The 21,171-nt window shown below is 47.8% G+C and overlaps 2 protein-coding genes across 8 annotated transcripts in view; one reads left to right on the forward strand and one right to left on the reverse strand.

The window, feature by feature from the left end:
* LOC310843215 (uncharacterized protein) overlaps positions 1-21,171 on the forward strand; it is a 292,631-nt gene that overhangs the window by 70,602 nt on the left and 200,858 nt on the right. The window contains exons 1-5 of one of the 3 annotated variants that reach the window (XM_083736130.1): positions 536-591; positions 1,828-2,320; positions 3,075-3,156; positions 3,441-3,523; positions 9,123-9,249. In XM_083736130.1, coding sequence (XP_083592256.1) covers positions 2,171-2,320; positions 3,075-3,156; positions 3,441-3,523; positions 9,123-9,249 — 442 coding nt within the window. In that variant the 5' untranslated portion in view covers positions 536-591; positions 1,828-2,170. Of the gene's footprint in view, positions 1-535; positions 592-1,827; positions 2,321-3,074; positions 3,157-3,440; positions 3,524-9,122; positions 9,250-21,171 lie in introns of those variants that run through there. The other 2 variants (XM_083736129.1, XM_083736128.1) reach the window with 2 other exon arrangements.
* LOC310843796 (uncharacterized protein) overlaps positions 1-21,171 on the reverse strand; it is an 80,707-nt gene that overhangs the window by 47,872 nt on the left and 11,664 nt on the right. The gene's annotated exons all lie outside the window — the stretch shown is intronic.

The raw sequence follows: 21,171 nt of genomic DNA on the forward strand, positions 1-21,171 counted from the left end.
GGCTCGAACTCAGGACCCGCTGCCTTGAGGGACATCTAAGAGCAGTTGGGCAGGGGAAAGGTCTCCCTTGGGAGGTGGGGGACTCTCCTTCCTTGGAGGTTTCTAAGCAGAGATCGGACGGCCATCTGCCATGGATGCCTGAGCTGAGATTCCTGCATTGCTGGGGGTTGGACTAGATGACCCTGGGATCCCCTCCTCTCTCTCCACTCCTGAATTCCAGGAGGAGCTTCCTTGCCTCCTGCAAAGCCCTTTTCCCTGCAGGCTCTTCCTCTGGTTTCTGGCCAAGGGAGGGAGTCCAGCCAAGAGCCTCACCCCCAAAAGGATATCTGGGCATGGGCGGAGCCAGGGGGGCAGCTGCCCCCCCGAATGAATAACAAATAATAAGATTATGAGTTTCTGCCAAGCGAGAGAGGGCTGAGCAGGATGGACTCTGCATTGCAAGGGTTAACGGGAACTGAGCTGCCTTCCTAGAGAGGACAGGAAGCAAGGGGGGGGGCCAGGTCCTCCAGCTCCAAGCCCCCCCCCCCCAGTCCTTTCCTGCTTTGGTGTCTCTCCTGCAAGGGCTGCCTCGCTCTCCCCTCCTGGGATCTGGTGAGTCTCCTCTCTCTCCCCCCCCCCCAGAGGGTGCAGTGGGGGGGGCAGGGCTGCAGCAGGGGAGGGGGCCTGGGGGGCCTGATCTGCTCCTGCAGGGGGGGGGGACCCCAAGTCAGGGAGGAGGAGAGGGTCCAGCCAGGGAGGGGCCAGGTCTGCCACGCTCTCCTTCCTGGAGATCAGAGGATCCAAAACTCATTTGGCCCCCCGCCCCCCCTTCAGAAAAGATCTCCCTGCTTTAAACAAAGGAGTCCCTGGGACTTTAACTCTGTGTGACGTCGCTCAGCCTCATTGCACAACGGAGGAAAAATGTGCAAATGGTTTTCCAAAGCTGGACGAGGAGGTGGACTAGCCCCCCCCCCCAAAAAAAAGGTGGAGGTAAAGGCGAGGGATAAAGAGAGGGATCCCAGCCCAGACTCTGGCTGCTGCATTGGGGACCAGTTTCCCAGTGTCTCCCAGGGCAGCTCCCCACGGAGGCCACTGCAGCAATCCCCTCGCACCCAGAGCAGGGCATCCCAGGACCACATCCTCTCTCTCCCAAAGGGATTGTTGCTGGCAAAGCAGCCGGAAATGGGCGCTGCTCCTCACTGAGGCTCCAGGGACCTTGGCATCAATGGCTGTGCGTGTGTTAAGCCATCTAAGAGAATAATAATAATAATAATAATAATAATAATAATAGATTACCCGGCTAAATTGCAAGGGAAATGTCTTTGGCCCCACCCACTTGGCCCTCAGGGGGTTGGCCAGATATGTACCTGGCCCTCAGAGCAAAGAAAAAGGGACCCCACCCCAGGAGTCTGTCTTGAGAGTGGCAGAGAGTCCATGGGCAAGAAAAGGGGACAGAAGCAGGGGAGTGGGGGTGGGGGTGGAGCAACTCCTGAGGACCCCCGGGTGAGGACCCCCACTAGAGCCAAGCATTCATTTCCCACAAGATACAAATGACTTCCTCGTCAGTCAGGTCTGACTTCATGCACTGACTGGAAAGCAGCAGAAACCAGGTTGATTAATCTCACAGAAATCCCTTCAGTTGCCTCCACAATTTGCATTGCTAGAAGGCTAGAGACATATTTCTTCTCCTCTTACTCCTCTTTCCCCCAAAAAAGATAGCTCATGGTCTGGGATGTGGTGCAGTCCAGCCCTAGTTCCCAGCAAGACTCATCCATGCTTGCTCAGGGAACCATCCCCCCCCCCCCCGTCCTACAAATTGTGTAACAAAACAATGTATTTGCTTTGTAGGATTTGCTAGAGCTTCTCATTCAGACAGACAGAACTTGGCAGGAGACCAAAGGGTTCCTTCCGATCTCTCAGAGGCTCCCTCAGAGCACAGATGGATGAGCGAGACTCAGCTGGCCCTGGAGCAGGAAGAGGCCATGCCATCCAAACTGGGAGCAGTGGGGGGTTCTGGGAAAACTCTGTGCAGAAGATCCTGGGTGAGGAGGACACCCTCCGCTCAGAGGTGCAGAGCCAGCAGTTGAGGTAGTTCTGCTGCCAGGAGGCCAAAGGACCCCGAGAGGTTTGCAGCCGACTCTACAACCTTGACCGTCAGTGGCTGAAGCCAGAAAGGCACACGAAAGCTGAGATGCTGGACCTGGTGATCTTGGAGCAGTTCCTGGCTGTCCTTCCCCCGGAGATGGAGAGCTGGGTGAGGGACTGTGGAGCAGAGACTAGTTCCCAGGCGGTGGCCCTGGCCGAAGGCTTCCTCCTGAGTCAGGCAGAGGACAGAAAGCAGGTGAGAGAGACTTTCCTCTGGATACTCCCAAGTGTCAGCATTGCCCTTGAGCCAGTGCACCAACTGGACTCATGCACCTCAACCCCGACTGGGCTAGGCGAGCTGGGTAGCACCGCCAGAGACCTCCTTTCTCACAGGAACAGGTCACAGAGCTGTGGACTCACAGCTTAGAGCTGAGAGCACCGGATTCACTGTCTCAATAATACAGTCGTTGCGCAGCAGAGTTTTGCAGAGTCTTGCAGAGTATAAACCACTCGGAGAGCAGCTCTGTAAAATATCTTCCTTTTATTCTGTAACTACAACTATGATACAAAACTATATACAGAGCTGAATATTCTAAGCATAAATCAATGCTACATTGAGAGTCTGCAGCTGCTCTTAGCAGCAACCTTATCTCTACGATCTCTAACACTCTCTCTCTCTCCGATACACTGACTGACTGACTCTCTCACACACACACACTTGGTGCTGGGCAGAATAAGTAGATAGCAGGACACGCCTCCTCCTCTCTGGAGAGTCAGCAGAGACCATCAGGAGATCATCAGGAGATTCTTGGGTATGGGAGGGGTGAAATCTCCTCACTAAGGGGCTCCAAACAGGCCGGAGAACATCCAAAAATGCTCTCCTAATGGCACATCCTTTTTCTGGGAAGGCATCCATGGAATGAGATCTAACACCCTTCAAGTCTTTGTCATTCTCTTTCTAACATTTCTCGCCAATCATTCTCTGTTTTGAATCCTTGTTTCTTTCTCAGGGAAAGGATCTCTTTGCAGAAATGGACCTGGATTCCTGTGAGGCAGAGAGGCCTGCGTTGGACACCAGAGAGAGGCCACTGGGTAAGGAGGAAGGTGGTTTTTCTCCGTTTGGTCTATTCTGTTGGTTTTCCAACTCATCTGAGGGTTCTTTTCATCTTGTTTTGGGGGGAGACAGTTGGGAAAAAGGGTCCAGAAGAGGGGAGATGCATTTCTGCACAAACAAACATATGAAATGGGCACAAACATCCAAATACTCTCAGCAAGTAAGGCTTTCTCAAAGGCCCATCTGTAGTTAGAGATGCCCTGTTTCACCTGTGAGAGAAGCAGGCACTCCTGGCGTCCTGCTAACCTTTTCTCTCTTGCAGGTGACAGAATGATACCAGCAAAACCTCCTGATCCGCCTTTTCATGGGGGCAGAAGGGAAGCAGCGGCTGTGGAACCAGATCAGGTCAGGGGAAGCTGCCTTGTGGGGACAGAGGCCGAGGGATGAAGCAATGTCATGGACTGGTTGGGCACAGAGGAATGGTGGGAGGAAGCAGCTGGGGAACCAGGAAGGGAAGACGGCTCAGAGCCCAAGGAGTGGAGGTGGAGGAAGGATGAGCGGTCAGAGGGGGAAGCCTGGGAAGAGGAGGTGTCAGAAGCTGAAGGGGTTGTAAGGTTCAGGTGAGATTGCTATAATAATAATAATAATAATAATTTATTATTTGTACCCTGCCCATCTGGCTGGGTTTCCCCAGCCACTCTGGGCGGCTTCCAACAGAGATGAGAAATACACTAAAATGTCACCTATTAAAAACTTCCCTGAACAGGGCTGCCTTCAGATGTCTTCTGAATGTCAAGTAGTTGTTTATCGCTTTGACATCTGATGGGAGGGCATTCCACAGGGCAGGCGCCACTACCGAGAAGGCCCTCTGCCTGGTTCCCTGTAACTTGGCTTCTCGCAGTGAGAGAACCGCCAGAAGGCCCTCGGAGCTGGACCTCAGTGTCCGGGCAGAACGATGGGGGAGGAGACGCTCCTTCAGATATACTGGACCGAGGCCATTTAGGGCTTTAAAGGTCAGCACCAACACTTTGAATTGTGCTCGGAAACGTACTGGGAGCCAATGTAGGTCTTTCAAGACCGGTGTTATATGGTCTCGGCGGCCGCTCCCAGTCACCAGTCTAGCTGCCGCATTCTGGATTAGTTGTAGTTTCCGGGTCACCTTCAAAGGTAGCCCCACGTAGAGCGCATTGCAGTAGTCCAAGCGGGAGATAACCAGAGCATGTACCACTCTGGCGAGACAGTCTGCAGGCAGATAGGGTCTTAGCCTACGTACCAGATGGAGCTGGTAAACAGCTGCCCTGGACACAGATTTGACCTGTGCCTCCATGGACAGCTGTGAGTCCAAAATGACTCCCAGGCTGCGCACCTGGTCCTTCAGGGGCACAGTTACCCCATTCAGGACCAGGGAATCCTCCACACCTGCCCGCCTCCTATCCCCCCAAAACAGTACTTCTGTCTTGTCAGGATTCAACCTCAATCTGTTAGCCGCCATCCATCCTCCAACCGCTTCCAGACACTCACACAGGACCTTCACCGCCTTCACTGGTTCTGATTTAAAAGAGAGGTAGAGCTGGGTATCATCTGCATACTGATGAACACCCAGCCCAAACCTCCTGATGATCTCTCCCAGAGGCTGCATGTAAATGTTGAAAAGCATGGGGGAGAGGACAGAACCCTGGGGCACCCCACAAGTGAGAGCCCAGGGGTCTGAACACTCATCCCCCACCACCACTTTCTGAACACGGCCCAGGAGGAAGGAGCGGAACCACTGTATGACAGTGCCCCCAGCTCCCAGCCCGTCAAGATGGTCCAGAAGGATGTCATGGTCGATGGTATCAAACGCCGCTGAGAGATCCAGCAGAACTAGGAAACAGCTCTCACCTTTGTCCCTAGCCCGCCGGAGATCATCAACCAGTGCGACCAAGGCAGTTTCAGTCCCATGATGAGGCCTGAATCCCGACTGGAAGGGATTCAAATGGTCCGCTTCTTCCAGGCGTGCCTGGAGTTGTTCAGCAACCACTCGCTCAATCACCTTGCCCAAGAATGGAAGGTTTGAGACTGGGCGATAATTGGCCATCGTGGCCGCATCTAAAGATGGTTTTTTAAGAAGCGGTTTAATAACCGCCTCTTTCAGCGGGTCTGGGAAGGCTCCCTCACGGAGGGAAGCATTCACCACCCCACGAAGCCCATCGCCCAGTCCTTCCCGGCTAGCTTTTCTAAGCCAGGATGGGCAAGGATCCAGGAGACAGGTGGTTGGCTTCACTCGTCCAAGCAGCCTGTCCACATCCTCGGAGGTAACAGATTGGAATTGATCCCACACAACTTGACCAGGCAGGACTCTAGCACTCTCCCGCCCCGGCCCTGCTCCCACGGTGGAGTCTACTTCTTCCCGAATCTGAGCGATTTTATCTGCAAAAAAATTTGCAAAATTATTGCAGGAGAACATGTGGCCCGTACTGGGCCCCGATGTTACAGGTGGTTCCGCTAAATTGTGAACCACCTGAAAAAGTCTCCTGCTGCTGTTTTCTGCAGATGCAATAGAGGCGGTGAAGAAAGTCTTCTTTGCCGTCGCTATCGCCACTTGGTAGGCTCAACGTTGAGCTCTAACCTGTGCCCGGTCAGATTCGGAATGAGTTATCCGCCACTAGCGCTCTAGCCGTCTCAATGATTATTTCATTGCCCTCAGATCCGTGGAAAACCACGGGGCTCTCCGGGCTCCATGCAATCGGAGAGGGCGCTTCGGAGCCAAACAGTCAATAGCCCTGGTTAACTCCACATTCCAGCGGGCCACCAGGGAATCGGCTGAAAGGCCATCAACATGGGATAAAGCATCCCCTACCACTCTCTGGAAACCATTTGGATCCATTAAGTGGCGGGGGCGGACCATCCGAATCGGTCCCACCTCCCTGCAGAGGGGATGGGTCGCAGAGAAGTCCAGTTGCACCAGGAAGTGGTCTGACCATGGCACTTCTTTCGTTTCACTTTTACTTAGTGTCAGATCACCAACATCCGTAGAGGTAAACACCAGGTCCAAGGCATGTCCGCGGCTATGGGTTGGGCCAGACTTATTCAGGGACAGCCCCATGGAGGCCATGCTTTCCACGAAGTCCCGAGCGGCCCCTTGTAAGGTCGTGTCAGCATGGATGTTAAAATCCCCTAGGACAACCAAGCTAGGTGTCTCCAGGAGAACATCCGCCACGACCTGAAGCAGCTCGGGCAGGGAATCCTTGGTGCAGCGGGGAGGTCGGTACACCAAAAGGAATCCTGTACTGCCCCTATTGCCCAACTTCCAGAACATGCACTCAGGAAACTGGGTCTTCCCAATAGGACGCCTGGTGCAAACTAATGACTTCCGAAAAATCACTGCAACCCCCCCCTCCCCGCCCACATGACCTGGGTTGCTGTGCGTAAGAGAAACCTGGTGGACAAGCAGCGGCAAGGACAGGCCCATCTGCTTCATCCAACCAAGTCTCTGTTACACATGCCAGGTCAAGTCCTCCATCCATGATCAAGTCATGGATGGCAGTGGTCTTATGAATCATTGACCTGGCATTGCACAGCAACACTTTCAGGTCATGTGGGTATCCCTTGCTGATTCTAGTATTCATCCGGTCAGGACCAGACCCGGAGGCAGGGATAGTCCTCAGACAACGACTAAACCTGCCTCCTCTGTAATGACATGGTCTGGTCTTAGCGTAACTCCTCCTCCTACCCGTGATCACTGAGATCGGTTGTCCCAGTGCATTCCCCCCTGTGAAACATATCCCAGCCATTTTGTGGGCTGGGGCCCATTACCCGGCAGCCCTGACCCCTCCCCTTAAGAACAAAATAACCCCTTTAAAAAAACAACAAAAAACAACAACACAAATAAAACAGTACAAACAAAAAACAATAAAAATTACAAAATTACAAAAACATAAAATCAAACAAATTCCCAGGCCCAATGAACATCCACCCCCACCCCCCCACATACAAAAAATTCAAAATAAAAATTTTAAAACATTTTAAAAGCACTCTGCACCCCTCCAGCAGTAACAGCAACTGTCCTAGTAAGGCCCGTCAGGCCCTGCCCTGGGCCAGGTGGTAAGTGGCAGGAAGGAGCAGGGCCCTCAGACACTCACACACAGGAGAGTCCTCCTGGGCAGCAGAGCGCAGCAGTCATTTATGAGGCTTCAGGCCCCACCCCAGGCCAGATGGTGAGTGGCAGGAAGGAGCAGGGCCCTCAGACACTCACACGCAGGAGAGTCCTCTGGGCAGCAGAGCGCAGCAGTCCCTGTGAGGCTTCAGGCCCCGCCCTGGGCCAGGTGGTGAGTGGCAGGAAGGAGCAGGGCCCTCAGACACTCACACACAGGAGAGGAATTATAACAAATATAGAGTAAGCCATCTGTGTCAGCAATGAAAGCATTGCGTTGAGTGACTTTAAACTATTTTGATATGATTCTTGATCAATCTACACCTCTGCATCTCTGGCCATTTCCTCTGCTGGCCATTTCTCTTGTCACGTACACAGCCCAGTTGCTTAGACATGCAGGCATCTTGGGCCATAAAGATAGTGGGCAAGTTTCTTTGATGTAGTATGTTAATCTTAGGGCCAGGAAGCAGATCTCACATGAAGGTGATAATGATTGCTGTCCTCCTGGACATCATTATCATATGTATTGCTTGTTTATCACCTCCGGGGTTGCCAAATGCTCTTATTTGTAGTTCTGTTCTTTGTTTACCCCGTGCTTAATTAGTTATGGTGGTTTAACTTTCTCCCCACGTGGGTTTGTGGAAATGCTCAGAAGAAATCTGATTGGTTCTTACGAATACTCTGTAAAACGTTCTTTTGTGAATAAAAACTACCTGGGTCAGGGGCTGCACACGGACAGGCACAGAGAGACATGATTATACGCACCCTTCCCAGAGCAATGGATTCAAACTACAAGAAAGAAGATTCCACCTAAACATTAGGAAGAACCTCCTGACAGTAAGAGCTGTTCGACAGTGGAATTTGCTGCCAAGGAGTGTGGTGAAGTCTCCTTCTTTGGAGGTCTTTAAGCAGAGGCTTGACAACCATATGTCAGGAGTGCTCTGATGGTGTTTCCTCCTTGGCAGGGGGTTGGACTCGATGGCCCTTGTGGTCTCTTCCAACTCTATGATTCTGTGATACTGTGAGTCTTGCTGGTTCAAGTCTCTTTGTGTATTCTTATTAACCAGAGTTCAATCCTTCCTTTACTTTGTGAATGCCTCAAGTAAATATCCTTCCTTTACTTTGTGAACGCAACAAGGGGTAACAGGGCTTAGTGAGCTGGGAGACTCTGTGGCAGAATGCAGCCCAGAACCAGAGGCAGAAGAGGAAGGAGGCAAGTGGGAGGAGGGAGGTCGAGAGGCAGAGATGAGTCAGGAGAAGGAGGAGCCACCAGGGGCTCCTCTCCATCCGCCAGAATCCACCCTCCCTGCTTCTCTCTCAGAGCCAGGAGACCCCCTGCAATGCAGGAATCTCTGCTAGATCATACAAGACAGATGACCATCCAAATTAGGCTTATCTTATTTCTAGACTGATCACTGTAAGCAAAAATTGGTTTCTAAGCAGTGGACAAATGAGAACAAATAGTGGTCTGGATTTACCTGACCAGCCCCATCCGCTGCAAAATGGGGCCTGCCCCCCATTTCTCTCCTCCCCCTCTCCATGCCCCAATGAACCCCTTGAATTTGGCTCTAGGGCATTGGGAAGGAACCTTCCCAGAACAGCACAGGAGAAGAGGAGAAAGTGGATCCTTCCATCTGCCCATCTGAGTAGGCAGAATGACTTGGAAAACACAAGGTGGAGTACCAACTATTTGCACAAAGACGAATACCCATAATTAAAACGCAGAATAAAATAAGCATCCATAAATAAAATGTGCAGCAAAGCAATCCTATTGAAACAACACCGCAATTAACAGGAAGGAAACAACAGAGCGTTGTGTAGCAGATCATATTTCTGCTGTCTCAGAGGAGGACATCTCCCTTTTTCTTTTAGGGTCCAGTCTGCTTTGAAGATGTCGCTGTTTGTTTCACAGACGAGGAATGGGCGTTCCTGGATCCTGACCAGAGAGCTCTGCATAAGGACGTCATGGAGGAGAATCGTGGGATCGTGGCCTCTCTTGGTAAGCCTCCCTGTGGGATCGTCCTATCTGCCTGGAAATTCAAAAAATACCTCTATGCGACCAACCTCATCTATTTTCACAGAGCTCAACCGTGGCCCCTATAACACCTGGGAACATAACACCCCCCACAATATACAGTAACTTACAGTTTTTTCTTTGAACAATCTTCCTCAAATTATTCCTTTTTCTTCCATGATTGGGCTGGCCTGAACTGTTAGTTTCTGTGTGTTGCCACTGTGCAGTGCTCTTGGAGTCACAAGACTCTGTTTACATTCCAGAGACATTCCAGACTGTTGGAAGTCTCACGGAAGACAGGAGACGGATGTGATGTTACTGGTTTCCTGTTCCTTTGTTTTTCAGTTGCTCTCTGCTCTCACAGAGAGAGGATGTATTTTTTTTCTGTCTGCATAGCTTAGCAATAAAACTCTTAGCATGTAGCTCATATTTCTCGTCCTTCCCTGTGCTGGATACTCTGCGTAATGGGGGGAAACGTGCCTGGAGTCTTATCAGAGGCTCAGGTCGCTAATTATCTTTGGAGGGTAATCCGAAGGCTCGACTGGAGGAGTTGCTCGATCGAACGCAACTCTGACAAGAACTGCCCAGGCCATCTTAAATGTCAGCTTCATAATTGTTAGGAAAGATAAGTTGTGAAGTTTAGAGTTTACAAGGTTAACAGCTCAGAATGTCCTGCATCTGGGGAGGAGCTTTCATAACAACCGGGAAAGCTGTTTCTTCGTTCTTTCTGACTTTCGTTTTCTGCTGAGACAAGGAAGACGCAATGTCTGCATCTTCCGATGGTTTATCTTGCTGTACATACAATAAAGCTGTTATTTTAGAGGAACAGCAGTGTATTGGACTCTGTGTTTTGCAAGCTCACACACACAAGAAGCACTCGCTGTGCCGCTCTGCTACAAGTCTGGTAATTCTGGAGCTGTGGAAACGTACCGGACACCACATACGTAGCTTCAGGTTTTCTGTTTTTGTATTTGCTCCTGTCAGTCTTGGATTGATCAAAGAAATGACTGACAATGGAGATGAAGGGGGTGCCATGGTTGGGCCAAACAAAATTCATCCCAGAGAAGAGCTAGACTTATTGAATCTCAGGTAGTAGTAGCAGTGATGATGATGATGATGATGATGATGATTTACAAACTTAATCTTTTCCAGAACAGGATTGCTCTTAAATTGATGTAACACTGTAGTAATAACAATATTTTTTATTTATACCCTGCCCATTTGGCTGGGTTGCCCAAGCCACTCTGGGCCGCTTCCAACACATATATAAACATGAAACATAAATATTAATCTGATCCCATATAAAAAGAACATTAACTTTAAAGTGAACAACTTCTCCTAGTGGCCAAAATTGTGGAAACCTTTTGTGAAAAGTGTATTTCTGAGGTTTGATGGCTCATAACACCCCTTTTGTGTGGAGTAATACCATAAAATTATATATCAATGGAAAGATAATTTAATGAAGAATGTAATGAAAGAACTTTTATGAAGGAGTATTTATTAGAACAGCAGTCATAACCATTTATTAGAACAGCAGTCATAACCATTGGCAACCTTTAGCTTTAATTACGGCCTTACAATGCCTTCCCATGATAAGAACCAAGTTTTTAGTTCTGCAACTGTAATAAAGTGAAACCAAGATTAAATTATTGCCTCTGTTAATTGGACTTTATTGCTGGGTTGCTTCTGACTAACAAGTTTCTTTAGTCGGCTCCATAGATTTCTGATTGGGTTAAAGTTTGGGCTATTCCCAGGCCATTCCAGCCGTGAAATATCTTTATATTGAAAGCACCTTTTGCACACAGCAGCAACATGACATGGAGCGGAATCCTGTCGAAGTATAAAATAGAATATATATATGTGTGTGTGTGTGTGTGTGTGTGTGTGTGTGTGTGTGTGTGTGTGAATGTTTCCAAGGGGTTGCTCGAGAGCAAGCAGGCAAATATCTCCCTGCTTAGCTGTGAAGCCTTGCTTTTGCTGCCAAAATAAACCTTATCTGTCCGGAGCGCCACTCTCCCGTGGCTGACTCAGTCGCTGGCAGAATCCGTGAGTGGGCGGTTCCTAAAATTTCCCCAGCAAAGCAGCTTCTTGACGCCCAGTCTGCGCCTCCCCTCTCTGCACGGATGCTTTTTGCGCAAGGAGAGCATGGGTAACGGAGGACCCCTCTCCTCCCCGCTTTGGCCAGGCAAGTTGTCCTGGCACCGCCTTGCCTCTTCCGACTCCTGCAGCTCTGCTCCACTGGAGGTGTGTTTACTCTGCTCTGTTGAAGAGGAGCTGCTTCCCATGATCCCTGGAGGCTCTCTGTAATCCATTTGGCTTTTCCTCTCTCCCTCCTGAACCGATGGCAGTTCCCTGACAATATGCTTCAACACCTGTGAAAGGATCACCTGAGGAACGCTTCAGTTTGGGCGCAAATATTTCATTTATGCATTTTAGGGCATTTACATTCCCATTAATGACATAAATTTTGCCCACACCTTTCGCTGCCATACAACCCCAGATCAACACACTATCTGGGTGTTTCACGGTCGGTGTAATGCAAGTAGGATGTAAATCTTCTCTGATTCTTCTCCTCGCGTATGTCATGCCATCACTACCAAGCAAGGAGATTTGGGTCTCATCGCACCAAATAACATTATCCCATTGTTCCGCTGTCCAGTTAACATGGGTTTAATCTTTTCAACCTTTGCTTGAGAGATAACAATGGCTTTTTCCTTAGAATTCTAACATTTAGACCAGTCCTTGCACTCAACTTCACATTACATTGCACCATGTCATCTTGTATCCACCCAGATGATTTTCTTCTGTCATGTAGGGACAGTGTCTCCACTCGTCCATTGTCACTTGCCTTTGTGCACCTTTCCCTGCCTTTACCAGTCTGATTTTGTAGTGACTGAATCTCCTTATACCTCTTCAAAAATATATAAAGGCCAGCTCTGGTTAAGATTTTCAATTTCTTCATAACTGTAGCCTTGTTCACTTAACAGTACAATTTTACATCGCTTTCTGGGTGACCAGTCAACTATTTGTGCCATTTCTGTAATTTTATTATGTTTTACAAGAACACAAAAAAACCAACCAACTTGATAGCAATCCCAAAGACACTGACAAAAGTCAACCTAAGCAAGTTGTGCTTCCTTTTTCTGGTTATTTGGCTATAGCATTAGCTTTAGATAGAATATGGGTAAATGAACAATTTCCGTTGATACATAATTGTATGATATTACTCCAAAAGAAGCAGTGTTATGAGCCATCAAACCTCTAAAATACACTTTTCTCCAAAAGTATTCCACAATTTTGACCACTACTGTATATCAAACAAAGCAACAGTCAACAACTCAACAAAATCTCATAATAAATATGTTGCTTAATGACAAACAACAAAGGTAATAAACACACTGAACTCCCTTAAGTTCTTCTCCATTTGTTCCTGAGGTTCTAATCCCTTTTTGTCTCCATGGCAGATTGTGATGTAGCAGAAATCAAGAACGAAGGTGACCACAATAAAATCCCCAGAGAGAAGAAGCCACGTGAAAATTTGGAGTGCGGAGAAAGCTGCAGTCAGCGCTCCCATTCCACTTCCCATCAACAAAATATCCTTGGAAAGAAACTCTATCAGTGTGTGGAATGTGGAAAGAGCTTCAGTCACAGCCACAGTCTCACTTCCCATCAGAGAATTCATACAGGGAAGAAACCCTATCAGTGTGTGGAATGTGGAAAGAGCTTCAGTCAGAGCTGTGTTCTCACTTCCCATCAGAGAATTCATACAGGGGAGAAACCCTATCAGTGTGTGGAATGTGGAAAGAGCTTCAGGAAGAGGTCCTCTCTCACTTCCCATCAAAGAATTCATACAGGGGAGAAACCCTATCAGTGTGTGGAATGTGGAAAGTGCTTCACTCATAGCTCCTCTCTCACTTCCCATCAAAGAATTCATACAGGGGAGAAACCCTATCAGTGTGTGGAATGTGGAAAGAGCTTCAGTCAGAGCTCCAACCTCACTACCCATCAAAGAATTCATACAGGGAAGAAACCCTATCATTGTGTGGAATGTGGAAAGAGCTTCAGTCAGAGCTCCAACCTCACTTTCCATCAAAGAATTCATACAGGGGAGAAACCCTATCAGTGTGTGGAATGTGGAAAGAGCTTCAGTCAGAGCTCCCATCTCTATACCCATCAAAGAATTCATGCAGGGGAGAAACCCTATCAGTGTGTGGAATGTGGAAAGAGCTTCACTGAAAGCTCCTCTCTCACTTCCCATCAAAGAATTCATACAGGGGAGAAACCCTATCAGTGTGTGGAATGTGGAAGGAGCTTCGGGAAGAGCTCCTCTCTCACTTCCCATCAAAGAATTCATACAGGGGAGAAACCCTATCAGTGTGTGGAATGTGGAAAGAGCTTCCGTCAGAGCTCCGATCTCACTTACCATCACAGAATTCATACAGGGAAGAAACCCTATCAGTGTGTGGAATGTGGAAAGAGCTTCAGTCAGAGCTCCACCCTCACTTTCCATCAAAGAATTCATACAGGGAAGAAACCCTATCAGTGTGTGGAATGTGGAAAGAGCTTCAGTCAGAGCTCCAACCTCATTACCCATCAAAGAATTCATACAGGGGAGAAACCCTATCAGTGTGTGGAATGTGGAAAGAGCTTCACTCATAGCTCCAACCTCACTTTCCATCAAAGAATTCATACAGGGGAGAAACCCTATCAGTGTGGGGAATGTGGAAAGAGCTTTAGTCAGAGCTCCGATCTCACTTCCCATCAAAGAATTCATACAGGGGAAAAACCCTATCAGTGTGTGGAATGTGGAAAGAGCTTCAGTCAGAGCTCCAAACTCACTTCCCATCACAGAATTCATACAGGGGAGAAACCCTATCAGTGTGTGGAATGTGGAAAGAGCTTCAGTCAGAGCTCCAGTCTCACTTCGCATCAAAGAATTCATACAGGGGAGAAACCCTATCAGTGTGTGGAATGTGGAAAGGGCTTCAGTCGCCCCCACAGTCTCACTTCCCATCAACAAATTCATACAGGGGAGAAACCCCATCAGTGTATGGAATGTGGAAAGAGCTTCAGTCAGAGCGCCAGTCTCACTTCCCATCAAAGAATTCATGCAGGGGAGAAACCATATTAGTGTGCGGAATGTAGAAAGAGCTTATGGAGGAACTTAGTTCCCTCCGCCTCTCTGTCCTGAGCCTGTGCAGCTCAGGAGAGGCTGGAGGGCTACCGGACCCAGAGGTAACCCCAGCTTCCTCTGACGGGGCTGAGAGTGGAGCACCTACAGGCAATGGGTCCTCTGGCGCCTCCATCGCCAGAGCAGACTCAGCTGGTGTCTGTACCTGAGGATCCAGCACAGGTGAGGACACTTCAGGCTCATGCCCCAACCCTGGCTCAGCTGGTTCTGGAGGCGAGGAATCCTGTGCAGGTTGGGATTCCTTAGGTTCAGCATCTGAATACGAATCCCAAGCCATCACACCCGGAAGCAAAGTCTCATTGCGCTTTCGTTTATCTGAATTCAGTGCGCTGTCCGAGCTTTGCAGGGAATTGGAATTCTGTTTGTTTGGTTCAAACATAAGGTGCTACTGGAAGGAATTTTTTGTTTTGACTATGGCAGACCAACACGGCTATCTATCTGTAACTGTATTCAGGGGTCAGGACACCCATGGAGACAAGTTATGTGAAAATAGTCAGCAAGTAGAATGCGCTGAGTTCAAAAAAGCTGAGATTTTTCAGTCAGCTCTGGGTAGTCTGGAGCAGACCGAACATTGCTTTTGCTACCAATCTGCTCAGCAAGGAAGCTACAAACCCGAGTGTGAGTGCCTGGAATGTTATCAAGAGGGTGCTGCGTATCTGCAGGATACCAAGGATTTCTGTCTCAAGCTGTCAGCTAAGGGTGATGGCTAGCTGATGTGCAGGACAGATAGCGATTGGACAAATCTGGCTAACAGGAAGTCCGTATCTGGGATGGTGGTAAGGTTTGGGGACTCTTTGGTTGGGTGGAAGTCCCGGTGTACTGGTCCCGGGGGTTAATCAAGAGGCAAGGTCCAGCCCATGGTTGATGAAGCAATATGAAGGCAGTCCATAAAAGTCGAAGCTGGGTGCAGGGCAGGGTTCAGGCAGCGACTGACAACCACCAACGTTGCTCCCGCAACTTGGGACTGTGGCTGGCTTTTATATGTCCCGAGGCATAGGGCGGCCCTGATCCTCAGAAGACTCGCCTCTCGTGGCCTGGAGGCGAGCACTCTTCCTGCGGGAACTTAGTTCCCTCCGCCTCTCTGCCCTGAGCCTCTGCAGCTCAGGAGAGGCTGGAGGGTTACCGGACCCAGAGGCAACCCCAGCTTCCTCTGACGGGGCTGAGAGTGGAGCACCTGCAGGCAATGTGTCCTCCATCACCTCAGGAGCCAGAGCAGACTCAGCTGGTGCTTGCACCTGAGGATCCAGCACAGGTGGGGTCCTTTCAGGCTCATGCCCCAACCCTGGCTCAGCTGCTTCTGGAGGTGGGGAATCCTGTGCAGGCTGGGATTCCTCAGGTTCAGCATCAGAATCCAAATCCCAGGCCATCACACCGGAAGAAAAGTCTCATTGCGCTTTCCTTTACTGAAGCTGAATTCAGTGTGCTGTCTGAGCTTTGCAGGGAATTGGAATTCTATGTTTGTTTGGTTCAAGAAATCTGCAGGGATTGTTGTTTGCCTGTCACGGTGTGGGAGAACAATCAACCCTGTCTGAAGTTGGCAGAGTCTGGGCAGTTTAAGGCCAGAACCAAACACCTAGACATCCGTTTCCACAATGTGTTTCAGAGTATCCAGTTAGGCTTGGTGAGATTGCAGTACTGTTCAAGCCAGAAGAACCTGGCAGATGGGTTCATGAAACCTTTGAGCTTTCAGCGTCATAGGGAGTTCTGTAAAGGTCTGTGTTTGGGGTAAGTGGTGAAACTTACGAGCCCCCAGCAGTGCAGGACGAGAGGGGTGTGATGGGGAATCAGAGCTTTACAGGGTTAACAGCTCAGAACCCATCGTACTGCCTGTTCTGGGGAGGAGCTGTCTCCAACTTCTGGAGAAGCTGCTTCTTTGTTCTGTCTGACTTTCGCTTTTGCTGCCGAACAAGGAAGCAAGATGCCTGCTGTCTCGGATGGTTTGTTTATTTTTACTGTTCTGCTGTAAATAAAGCTGTTAGTTTAGAAGAACAGCGTGTGGACTCTATCTTCTGCAAGCTTACACACCAAGCGGCTAGCACTGTGCACACTCTGCTACAAGTACAGAAAGCTGAATGGAACACAGGGAAGTGTGCCAGACTCCACAACACTCTGCACCTCCAAGGAGTCTTCACACAACTGGTGGATCGGACCCTTCTTGGTGTAAATATGGTGAACCAGTTCCATCTTCCACAAAGGTTTGCCTTAGCCTTTGTACTGGAACAGCTAGTGACCACATCTGCGCAGATCATCCTGGCGTTTGGACTCTGCCCAAACTTCTCACAGGAAAAACATCCACTGCTTCCAACACAGCAGTGCCACCTGCTGGTTGCAGTGATGGTTGGGATGACGTGGCAGCCAACTCCCCTTGCTCCTCCTGCTTTGGAGATTTCACCCCCTGAACAGGAAACACCCCCCTCGTGCACTCTTCTTCCACAAGCTTCCCTTTTGTGGAGCTTTCGGTTTCAGGAACACATCCCTGCATGGTCCGGGATACTGTATCAGCTTTCCCCGGGGTGTAACCTCTGGCAGTCTGCTCAGCAGCCCCCGCCATCTTGAAGTGTCCATTATGTGATGCAGCTTTAATTCCTAGTATACCAGTCGCAGAAAATTGCTGATGTGTTAACCAAGCTAAACCTGATGGATGCTAACCCTGTAGACACACCAATGACAACAAGTTATCAGGTAGATGACACGGAAGAAGCATTTTCTGACACTTCACTGTACAGAAGTGTGCTAGGCAAACTAAATTTCATTGCCAGATGTTCAAGACCTGACATTGCAGTTAGCTGTAACTTGCTAAGCAGACAAGTCAACATTCCTACTGTTAAGGATTGGAAAGCTCTGAAATGCATAGCACACTATTTGAAAGGCACTATGCATTACAGACTGACATTTAACAATCAGAAGTCTGGTGGTCTTGAGATATTTGCTGATGCGAGTTTTGGAAGTGACACTACAGACAGGAAAAGCACATCTGGAGTTTGCTCTATGTACAACCAGGGTCTATTTGATTGGTTGTGCAAGAAGCTGCAACATGCTAGAGAATGTGTTCAGAAAGGACTTGTAACGGTGTCCTACATGCCAGGTAATGAAATTCCTGCTGATTTATTTTCTAAGGTTGTTCCGAAGGATCAACACGGTACCTATGCACAGAAATTGGGTTTGTACTGATAATGTACTGACACGCTGCCCAGTGGTGTTCACCGAAAGGGGGAGGATGTTAGTTTCTGTTTCTCACTGTGCAGCTGCGTGGAGTCCCAGGACCCTGTTTACATTCCAGAGACTTTGCAGTCTCACGGGAAAAGGGAGACGGGATGTGACGTTAGTGGTTTCCTGTTTCCTTTGTTCCTTAGTTCCTTTGTTCAGTTGCTCTCTGCTTTCATAGAGAGAGGATGTCTTTTCTGTTCTGCGTAGTTTAGAAATAAAACTCCTTACAATGTAGCCAAACCTCTCGTCTCTTCCCTGTGCTGGGAACCCTGCTGGATAGAATGTGCTTGAGGCCTTATCAAAGGCTCAGGTCATTATACAGGTCGGAGGCGATTTCAAAGGCTCAGCTCGGAGGAAGATGAGGCCTTATCGGCTTGGCCGAGCGGAGATTTTGACAAAGATTCACAAAATGTTTAGGGGTCTGCGTACCCCCAGGAAAAAAGCACTGGATCTAGCTATCATCTTTCTTTTTTCTTTTACAAACATTTTATTGGTTTTGAATGAATCATAGAGTTGAAAGGGACCCCAAGGGACATCTAGTCCAGCCCCCTGAATGCAAGAAACTGCTAAAGCATTCATGACAGAATGAACCACACACATCACAAACACAATAACAACATTTATGTAGAAGTGTCCATGTACTGTTCGAATAGGAACCAAGACGGGTGACCAGTGGAATGAATAAATGTTTACTCCCAGCATCTAGTGCTTAAACCAAAGGGAAGCACTATCTCCATATTGATGCAGTGGGAAGGGGGTGGGGGTGGGGAGACTGCCTGTCTAATGGAAGAAGAAGAAGAAGAAGAAGAAGAAGAAGAAGAAGAAGAAGAAGAAGAAGAAGAAGAGGACGATGAAGAGGAGGAGTTTGGATTTGATATCCCGCTTTATCACTACCCTAAGGAGTCTCAAAGCTGCTCACAATCTCCTTCCCCTTCCTTCCCCACCACAAACACTCTGTGAGGTGAGTGAGGATGAGAGACTTCAGAGAAGTGTGACTGGCCCAAAGTCTCCCAGAAGCTGCATGTGGAGGAGCAGGGAAGCAAACCCGGTTAACCAGATTGAGTCCACCGCTTTAACCACTACACCACACTGGCTGATGTTGTTTTATTCCCCTTCTTTTTTTCGTTAGAGTGTATATTAATTTCCCAATAAAAAACCTCCAATTAACATATCAAATCATAATCCAATAAAAATAAAAAACTAAAATAATAAAGATCAAATTGTTTTCCGAATTGTAATTTTGATTTTACGACTTCCCATAGCCTGATCCTCGAAGCATATCCAAATCTCTTTTTTTAATAATATTTTTTATTGTTATACATTTTATAAAATTCCATCCAATTTTTCGTTTAAACCCGCCTACAACAAATCTTAGTTATTTTTTGACTTCCTTCAGCGTCTCTGACAATCATCCATGGTTATACCTTTAATACACATTCCCTTTTTTCGTATTGCCATTTTTCCTACTTACTCCCATTATTTCTAATAAACAATACTTGTTTTCTTTTTTTTATAGTGCCTCTTTAAATCCCACTAGCGTTGTATTCACGCCACATATATTTTTCAGATAATCCACAAATTTCCCCCAGTCTTCGATGAACTTTTGATCTTTAGTATATCTGATTTTCCCAGTTAATTTATCCAGTTCTGCATAGTCTGTCATTTTTAGTCTCCAATCTTCTATCGTCGGTATTTCCTCTTGTTTCCACCTCTGGGCTAACAGGATTCTGGCTGCCGTTACCGCGTACTGGAAAAGCTTACAGTCCTTTCTTCTGATGTCCTTTCCTACCATACCTAAGAGAAAAGCTTCGGGTTTTTCCACAAAAGTATATCTTAACATTTTTTTCAACTCGTTATATATCATTTCCCAAAAGCTTTTCACTTTCTTACATTCCCACCACTGATGAAAGAATGTCCCTTCCTTATCTTTACACTTCCAACATTTGTTGTCAACCTTATACATCTTTGCTAATTTTACAGGTGTCATATACCATCTAAAAAACATTTTCATCACATTCTCCTTCAGTGTAATACAAGCCGTAAATTTTAAATGCTCTTTCCAGTTTTTCCCAATCTTCAAATTGAATATTATACCCAAAATCCTTTGCCCACTGTATCATTACCGATTTAACCTCTTCATCTTTCGTATTCCATTCCAGCAGTATCTTATACATTTTTGACAAAGTTTTATACTCATTATTTATAATGTCCTTTTGGAAACTTGATTCTTTTTCTACATGACCTTTTCCCTTCAAATCCTTTTTGAATATTTCGTTTACCTGATAATGATGTAGCCAATCATAAACTAAATCTTTGACTTGTTCATATGGCTTCACTTTCCATTTTCCTCCTTCGTTAATTATCAGTTCCCCGTAGGGAAGCATATCCAAATCTCAGCCCTGCCTCTCGTTTCATTCCCCTTCTAACAGCTCTGTTGTGTTGTGTCAAATGTCCATACAGGTTTATATGCCATCTTTGATCAATCCAGCCTGCAGTTGTTGGTCCACCCTGAAGCTCCAAATGCCTCATGGAATCATAGAATCATAGAGTTGGAAGGAAACCCCAGGGGTCACCCAGCCCAACCTCATGCATTGTTGGAATCGCTGCTGAACAATCCCTGGTGGATGGTCCTCCGACCTCTGTTTAAAAATCTCCAACAAAGGAGAGTCCACCAGCTTCTGAAGGAGTCTGTTCCCCCATCAAACTGCTCTTACTGTCAGAAAGTTCCTCCAAATGTTTAGTTGGAATCTTCCTTCATGCCATTTGAATCCAACCATGCCATTTCATGCCATTTCATGCCATTTGAATCCAACCTTCTGGAGAAGCACGAAATAAACCTGCTCCATCTTCCAGTTGAAGATGGCTATCATATCCTCTTTTCCAGGTTTCCAAATTGCCTCAGCCATTCCTTATAAGGCTTCATTTCCAGTTCCTTGGTCATCTTGGTTGTTCTCCTGGTATATACATTCCAGAGTTAGATAAAAAAGATTCATGGTTTATAGCCCCATGCTTATTGTCACTTCTGGTAAGGCCTCGCGTTCTCCAGTGTCCATTGTATATTGAATCAAGTCCCACTACAGACCACTAAAATTCTGTGTAAATGTATTCTATAACTCCCCCATTTTTAACTCTCCATGAATCTATTCAATCGATATTAGTAATAATGGTGTAGTAGGTGTTGTTTTACTCCCATGAGATGTTTGGGTTGTGTCAGGGAATTGCAGGCAGAGAAGGGGGAGAGAATACCGAGATAAGCCTCCGTTAATTAGCAGCTGTTCTTCCTCGGAGGAGGAAGGTGACGAAGGGCTGTCAGGAGGCAATGAATCTGAGAGGGGGGAGCCACTTCCGGGGCCCAGCCACTCTCGTCACAGAGGAAGGAAGGGGGTTGGGCTCAGAAAGTGGATATGCTGGGGGAAACCGAAAGCTTCTTCAGTCGAGGCAACTGACTCACCATGATGGAGGCTGACTTTCAGAGCTCTTGTAAATAACGACAAGAAACCAATAAATCC

This window comes from Podarcis gaigeae (genome assembly GCF_964106915.1).
Source record: "Podarcis gaigeae genome assembly, chromosome: 4".
In the NCBI taxonomy this organism is placed as follows: Eukaryota; Metazoa; Chordata; class Lepidosauria; order Squamata; family Lacertidae; genus Podarcis; species Podarcis gaigeae.